Source organism: Callorhinus ursinus, unplaced genomic scaffold (genome assembly GCF_003265705.2).
Source record: "Callorhinus ursinus isolate GAN/ISIS: 27379988/994484 unplaced genomic scaffold, GSC_fseal_2.0 scaffold8, whole genome shotgun sequence".
Classification (NCBI taxonomy): domain Eukaryota; kingdom Metazoa; phylum Chordata; class Mammalia; order Carnivora; family Otariidae; genus Callorhinus; species Callorhinus ursinus.
This window is the reverse complement of record NW_027397070.1, coordinates 1,498,416-1,507,039: the sequence shown is the minus strand read 5'-3', so window position 1 is coordinate 1,507,039 and position 8,624 is coordinate 1,498,416. Positions and strand designations below refer to the sequence as shown.

At 40.6% G+C, this 8,624-nt stretch overlaps 1 protein-coding gene across 1 annotated transcript; it reads right to left on the bottom strand.

Annotated features, from left to right (window-relative positions):
- Positions 1-3,924: 3,924 nt before the first annotated feature.
- On the bottom strand, positions 3,925-4,902 carry OR6J1 (olfactory receptor family 6 subfamily J member 1). Its single transcript, XM_025869224.2, has one exon. It carries the CDS (start codon positions 4,900-4,902, stop codon positions 3,925-3,927), a length of 978 nt encoding a protein of 325 aa, XP_025725009.2.
- Positions 4,903-8,624: the final 3,722 nt, after the last annotated feature.

Sequence of the window (8,624 nt, the reverse complement as noted above, 5' to 3'; positions counted from 1 at the left end):
GGGTTTTTTGGCATTGAGTTGTATGAGTTTTTTTTTTTTTAAGATTTTATTTATTTATTTGACACAGACAGAGACAGAAAGCGAGAGAGTGGAGGGAGACGGAGAAGCAGACTCCCTGCTGAGCAGGGAGCCTGACATGGGCCTTGCTCCCAGCACCCTGGGATCATGACCTGAGCTGAAGGCAGATGCTTAACCAACTGAGCCACCCAGACACCCCTTGTCTTTTGCCATTTAGTATGATGTTTACTGTAGGTTTTTCATAAATACACTTTATCGGCTTGGGGAAATTCTCTTCTATCCTAGTTTGCTAAGAGTTTTTTTTTTTTTTAATCATGTATAAGTGTTGAATTTTAAGTGCTTTTTCTGTATATAATGAGATGATCATGTGTTTTTTTTCCCTTTTATTCTGTTAATATGGTTAATTACAATACTGATTTTTGGATGTTGAACCAATCTTGTATTTGTGGGATAACCTTCACTTGGTTAAGGATGTATTATTTTGCTATATTATTGGAAATAATCTGCCAAAGTTTTGTTAAAATTTTTTTCATTTATATTCCTGAGGGATATTTGTAATTTTCTTTTTTGGTAATATCTTTGTCTGATTTTGGTATCAGACCGAAATCAGGTTTTGATACCAAATGAGGGTAATGCTAGCCTCATAGGTTAATTTGGATAGCGTTTCTTTCTCTTCTGTTTTCTACAAGAGTTTGTGTAGCATTGGTATTATAATTAGTAAAGTTAACCAATGAAGCCCTCTGGGCCTGAACTTTTCTTTTTTGGGGGAGGGTTAAATTACAAATGCAATTTTTTAAAAAGACATAGGGTTATTGAAGTTATCTATTTTATTTTGGTTGAGCTTTGGTAGTTTGTGTCTTCCAAGAAATTTATCCATTTCATCTAAGTTGTCATATAAGTTGACACAGAGTTGTTCATAATGTTCCCTTATTACATTTTTTTTCTTGATGTAGTGTTCCAAGATTCATTGTTTGTGCATAACGCCCAGTGCTCCACGTAGAACGTGCCCTCCCCAATACCCATCAGCCCTTATTACATTTTAATGCCTATAGAATCCATAGTGGTGTCCACTCTCTTATTTGTTATTCTCTTATTGGTAATTTTTTTTCTGCATTCTCCTGCATTCTCCTACCTTCAAGTCCAGCATTTTTTTTCCCTGCATTCTCCTACCTTCAAGTCCAGCAGAGAAAGAGTTTCTTTTCCATCAGTTCCCCTAAGTATCTCTAAATTGAGACTCATTTGGTCTCACTGGTCTGATTTTAGTCATGTAGCTATAGCTGAAAACACGACCATGCTCTGATTGGTTGGGAATGAAGTCAGCATCATCCTAGCTACATGGACTGAGAATGGGAAGAGAAAAGTCAGGGTCCTTCAATTTTAAGAATGAGGAATGGATGCCAGGCAGGTAGAAAGCACATAAAAGAAGTCTAAAAATTTTACATAACCAAATTTATAAATTTATTTTTATGTTTCTTTCATTAAAAAACTCCCTACATATCTTTAATAAGACAATTTTTACCTAAATTTTCTTTTTTAATGTTTTCATCATTTATATTTATCTATTTAATTCATTTTAAATTTATTGCAATTTAAGATCTAACTTAACTTTTTCTTCAAGATACTAGATGATCTCTTAATTTACTTTCATTTATTCAACTTATTCCTTCAGTAAAACATAATACCTAAATTTTAACATAATACTTGCTCTGTACCAAGCCCTGTGCTAAGCATTATAACATATATTAATGCATTAATATTTATTAATATTATATGTGTATATAATATTAATAATTAATAATATTATTAGCATCAATAATATTTATTAATATTATATATAATATTAATATAGATATATGTATATCTATACTATCTATTAATATAACCGAGATACAAAGAAGTATTGCTTACTCAAGATTCAGTAGCTAGTAGATATCTGGGATCTGAATGCATGTAGTAGGCTTCCAGTACCTTTTGGGAGGCTTCCAATCTCTGCTTCTCAAAATGACTGTTGTCTACAACATGCTTTGTAGCTACTTGCTTTGCAGCTTTGCAGCTAGCAGACTTCTGTAGTACCCATGCATATTTTTGTTCCCACCAGTTGGCTTGTACCAAGAATCAGTTCTTTGTTTCCAAACCTTGATTTGATAATTAGACTTGTGATTATAATCACATATTTTAACTAAATAAAGATATACCAATGAAATATGAGTATAAAAACAGAGCTGTTTCTATGAAAACCAAGTTGATTCCTTTCAACAGATTCTATAAAGCCAGCTAATGAAAACATGTGGTTGATTGAGGTGTGGGCAAGAACTATGAAGATTGGCAAACAAACAAAAAACAAAAATTCTAGAATTCTGTTCTCAGATAATTTCCTAAGCATCTTTGAAATTTTTGTATTACTGAAACAAATCCTGAAAATTAGAGAGGGTAAATAATGAATGTGGTTTAAAGAAGAAAAACTACAACAATCATCACATTCATTCTCATAGAAAAGGATATTTATAGATTAGTGAATACATATTTGCTTACAGGCTTAATTTCAAATAAGTACTTAAGGTGTGTATCACTTTTAAATTGTTCTTCTGCTTTAACTTCCCCCTCTCCCCCCAAATAACCAACCAAGTACTAGTCCTAATATCTCTGAAAGGAAAGTTTCTACCTGGTTAGGCAATAGTCTTGGTATCATTTATTGATTTGAACTTTTTTCTTTACTGATTACAAAGTCTACTTAATCATCTATTAGATCCTTATGTGTATTGCATTATCTTTCCAGATTATATATCCAGTTTCGTTGTTCTATTTGTTAGTTCTTTTTTTTTAAAAAAGATTTTATTTATTTATTTGACAGAAGGAGACCCAGAGAGAGAGAGAACACAAGCAGGGGGAGTGGGAGAGGGAGAAGCAGGCTTCCTGCAGAGCGGGAACCTGGATGTGGGGCTTGATCCCAGGACTCTGGGATCATGACCTGAGTCGAAGGCAGAAGCTTAATGACTGAGCCACCCAGGCACCCCATTTGTTAGTTCTTGATTTAGTGTTTTAATACCAGATACTTTCTTTTTAAAAAAGATTTTACTTATTTATTTGGGGGCGGGGAGAGAGAGAGCACCTGCTGGGGGGAAGAGTAGAGGGAGAGGGAGAAACAGGCTCCCCGCTGAGCAGGGGGCCTGATGTGGGGCTTGATCTCAGGACCCCGGGTTCATGGCTTGAGTCAAAGGCAGATGCTCAATTGACTGAGCCACCCAGGCGCTTCTTAATACCTGATACTTTTTTTACTTCGCTATGTCTTGGATATTTCACCTCATTAACTTTTCCATGTATATCTTATTCCTGAAGTTTATCATCAATATATTCTTCTTGAGGATCTTTTTATCAATTACGAAAGGTTCTAGTAAAGAAGGTGTGCTGTTTGTCATTGTAACTTTTTAAAAAACTTATTTATTTATTTGAGAGACAGAGAGAGTGTGTAAGCAGGGGGAGGGGTGGAAGGGGCAGGAGAGAATCTCAAACAGACTCCACACTCAGTGCAGAGCCCAGCACGGGGTTTGATCTCATGACCCTGAGATCATGACCAGAGCTGAAATTGAGTTGGCTGCTCAACTGACTGAGCCATCCAGGCACCCCTGTTTATCATTATAACTTAAAAATGAGGCAAGACTAAGAAACTGAGATACAGCACAGAGTCAGAAGCATGAACACATACCAACATAGTAGCGGCATACTGAATTTTCTCTACCCTCTGAGAAGATTGCATGAGCCAATAATACATGTAAGAAACCACTGTAGATTAGAGCACATGGTAAAAACTGTCAAGAAGGAGATAGTTCATGGAGATCAGGACAAGACTGCATTTACAGAGGTTCAGGCAAGGAGCCCAACTTACCCTCTCTCAGGCCCGGCTCATCTTTATGAGAGGAGCTTGCTCATTTGCTCTCTAAACACCTGCTTCACCTGTTTGTTCCTCAGGGTGTAGATGAAGGGATTGAGCATCGGGGTCACCACGGTGTTGAGCAAGGCCACCACCTTGTTTTTGTCCTCTCCCTCATTACCCTTCCCTGACCGGATGTACATGAAGATGCAGCTGCCATAGAAGAGAGACACAACAATGATGTGGGAGGAGCAGGTTGAGAAGGCTTTCTGCCTCGCCTTGGCTGAGGGGAGGCGCAGGATGGTGTGGAGGATGTGGCCATAGCAGGTGGCTGTCACGGACAGAGTGCCCAGTAGACTGAAGTTGGCCACAATAGAGCCCAGAAGCTCTATCAGACTCGTGTCTGCACATATGAGCTCCAGGAGTGGGAAGCTGTCACAGAAGAAATGATTAATGACATTGGGGCCACAAAATGGCTGCTGAAAAGTGATGAAACTTGGAAAGATGATGAGAAGGAATCCTGCCATCCATGAACAAAGAACTAGCTGAACACAGACCCTTTTGTTCATGATGGTGACATAACGCAAGGGGTTACATATGGCCACATACCTGTCAAAGGACATCACTGCCAGTAGGAAGAACTCTGTGGTGCCCAGGAAGAAATAGAGGAAACTTTGTAGGAAACAGCCTGGAAGGGAAATGGTTTTGTATCCAGTCAGGATGTTGGTCAGCATCTTGGGGAAGATGACTGAGGTGAACCAGATCTCCAGGACAGCAAAGTTGCGGAGGAAATAGTACATGGGGGTGTGGAGGCGCCTGTCCATGAGGGTGATGCCCACAATGAGGAGATTCCCCAGCAGAGTGAGGAGGTAGGTCAAGAGCAGCCCCAGGAAGATGAGCATCTGCAGCTCACAGGCCTCTGAGAGCCCCAGCAGGACAAACTCAGTGACRGTGCTGTGGTTCCTCATGGCTCCTCTGATGTCTGCTGGGGGTGGCCAATCAGAGGTGTGCAGCATCCAGAGCTGTGATGTTCTGGGGACCTGAGGGCACTTGGAACTGAAAGGAAAGAGGGCCGAGTGTTCCATTTTGAGCTGAAGGAGTCCTTTATTTCTGTGAGGGACATATCTTCCTCCTACTCACTATTCAGTCTTGTTTTGTAGATACCCTGGGGATTTCTGTCTCATGTTTGGTCCCAGGCATCTTTGTGTTGGAGGAGAAAATGGAGGTTTTCAGGGTGGTGTAAGTAAGGCTCCAAAGCAAAAATTATCCTTGCTTACTTTTTTAACCAAACTTTTATTCTTGATACCGAACAAATCCCTTTACCCCTAACATTATAAGCTGTTTTCGATGCTTTTTCTTCTTATATTTAGTCCAATAGTGGATCTTTGCACACAAGCAATTCATATTTGAGGGTGGTAAACTTTTTGCTTAACTTAGCCATTTACTGCACAGATCCATATGCTCGGGTAAACATTTAGAATGTACAGAAGCTCTATTGCTTCTCAAGATTACCTGAAAATGTGATGCCTCTCATTCGTGTTTAGATTAATAAGAGAGAGAGAGAGAGAGAGAGAGAAAATCTATGAGAGAAAAGCACAACTCTTACAAATCAAAAAAGAATAAGTTAAATAATGTGTTCGCAAATAAAAATTCCTAAGAGGGGGTTTGGTAGTCAAGGTTCTTAAGGATCTGTTCTGAAATGGTATACCCGTGTTCTTCTCTCATAACATTTTCTCGTGGGCTCTAGATACAACAGATTCTTTACAATATCTTAGTTCTATTTTATGCATCTGTGCTTCTGCACGTGACATTCTTTCAGTGCGGAATTATCAGCCTTTCAAGTCCTATTTATCCTTTAAGTCTCCCCTCAAGAAGTGCTATCATTTTTATGAAACCTCTTCTGAATGAATGATTCTTTCCTCTGTATCCCTCATAATTTTATTATATCTCGTTTGATTTTTATTGAATTTCATAGTTGTTTTTCATTTGTTGCTCACTAAGTCAAAAATTTCTTTTTTTTTTTTTTAGAGATTTTATTTACTTATTTGACAGAGAAAGAGAGACAGCGAGAGAGGGAACACAAGCAGGGGGAGCTGGAGCCGGAGAAGCAGACTCCCCGCTGAGCAGGGAGCCCGATGCGGGGCTCGATCCCAGGACCCTGGGACCATGACCCGAGAGGAAAGCAGACGCCCAACGACTGAGCCACCCAGGTGCCCCAGAGTCAAAAAATTTCTTTACTAATTTGTATTTTATACAGCACTTAGAACAAGTTTCCTGATGGGACACACGGGGGGCTCAGTCGTTAAGTGTCTGCCTTCGGCTGGGGTCATGATCTCAGGGTCCTGGGATCCAGCCCCGCATCGGGCTCCCTGCTCAGCGGGGAGTCTGCTTCTCCCTCTCCCGCTTGTGTTCCCTCTCTCGCTGTCTCTCTCTCTCTGTCAAATAAATAAATAAAACCTTAAAAAAAAGAACAAGTTTTCTGAGGTAATCAGCTTCAATAAACATTTACTGAATGAGTGATTAACACCTCAAACACCTGAGAAATGGATGGTGGTGGTGTTTGACACAGAAGAGGTTGAGGACATGTCATTTAAGTCATACTTCCTAGGGGCCAGCAACCTTGCAGAGTCATATGCCAAGTAGTCTTAAATTGGCCCATGTGAAGAGAGTTTGCTTTTCCTCATGAGAAGGTGGAGGTGTCTGCCCACAAACATTCTCTAAGGGGACATTCTCCATCTGTGAGATCATCTGGATTTTGAGCTGGTTAAGTAGAGTTCTGGCTGGGTCTGCCAAAGGGCTCCCAGCAGCAAAAGCCCCCAAACCTTAAAAATGTCTCTCTTTTAAAGTCAGCATCCCCGGGATTCCTGGGTGGCTCAGTCGGTTAAGCGTCTGCCTGCAGCTCAGGTCATGATCCCAGGGTTCTGGGATCGAGTCCCACGTCGGGCTCCCTGCTCAGTGGGGAGTCTGCTTCTCCCTCTGCCTGCCGCTCCCCCTGCTTGTGCTCTCTCTCTCTCTCTGACAAATAAATGAATAAAATCTTTAAAGAAAAAAATAAAAAATAAAAGTCAGCATCCCCCAGGGGTGCTTGGCTGGCTCAGTCTGTAGAGTGTGATTTCAGGGTTGTGGGTTTGAGCCCCGTGTTGGGTGTAGAGATTACTTAAAAATAAAAATATTAAAAAAAAAGTCAGCATTCCTGGAAGTTTCCTTCCTTAAACATTATCAATGACAATGAATCATGGAACACTACATCAAAAACTAATGATGTACTATATGGTGACTAACATAACATAAAAAAAAAATTATCAACTACAACCTTAATCATCTTGCAGAGCTGTAGCAAGAATTATTTGCCAGTCACTGGAGAATAAGATTGGGACCCATGTTAGGTACTTGGAATGAAGGAAATGCTAGGGGATACTAATAGAGAGGATGAACTGGTAAACTGTATACACTTTCCTTTTTTTATGGTTTTATCTTCTTTTTAGCACAGGCCACACCATTCATTCTACAAACTACCACTATATCTAACATTTGTTCACAGTTCTTAACAAAAAATAGTTGATCAGCCTCTGGGATATAATGAGGGCAATTCCCCAGTGTTATTCTTACGCTTTACATTGTTTAGATTCTCAGCCACTTGAAAAAGAGGCTTTTGAGGAGCCTGGGTGGCTCAGTTGGTTAAGTGTTCGACTCTCGATCTCAGGGTTGTGCGTTCAAGCCCCGAGTTGGGCTTCATGCTGGATGTGGAGCCTACTTAAAAAAAAGAGAGAGAGAGAGAGGTCTCTGAGGTTCAAAGGTGAACCCAGTAGCTAAGAAACTTACCCAGCTGTTCTGGAATAGAAGCAGGATCCAACATAAATGTGATACCTGGAAACACCATCAGGAGCTAACAGAATGAATGCTTTTTAGGAGAAGTCCTGGTGGGACACAATGGAGGAAAGATGGACTAGAGACTAAGATGAGGAAAAGTTGAATGGGAGTGGGAGGGGAGATCAAAGCCCTGGCTTTATACTGAATCATAATCCTAGCACAGACAAACCATGAAAACACCTGGTGATCAGCCCAAGGATATAGCACATAGATAGCGCTGCTGATAATCTTCTGGCTTTTTTCCTATTTCAAACCAGAAGTCAACATCTGGGGTGGGGGGAGTCCAGATACAAAGGGAAACAGACCACTTCCTGAATTCCAGGCATTTCCCCTGTTATCCTATACGCTTGTTGAATGAAGGGGAGACTTGCCTGGCAGCCTATGAGCCTGAACATGCCTCACCATCTAACTAGACCATTCACTGTTTTAAGCGTCAGTTATGCAGTGCCTAGTGGGGAAGTCTGTGGATGCCCTGGAGGTTTGTCCTGCTATGCTGGAATTGCATCATCTCTGGACAGTTCTGGTTCATTTAGAAGGAGGGTGAGATCCTCTTCTTCTAAGGAAAAGCATTGAAAGTTTCACCCAGACTCCATAATGTCCAGAGCTTTGGGTTTTCCAAGGGCCAGTTACATAGTGTACAAGGTGGGACAAGCAAAATTCCTCAATGCAAATGAGCAACTGAATGAGTAAACATCGGCTTGCCTAGCTTTGACCTGGATGGTGGGGCTAAAGTTACACCATGTGTGTGTTTGATGTGCCAATCTTATAAAGGAATATAAGAACAAAGTGCACGGAATAGGAAGGTTGAAGAAGCCACTCTGTAGTGCCAAGGTGATTACCCCACAGGTCCAGGTCAGGTGTCTAGTAG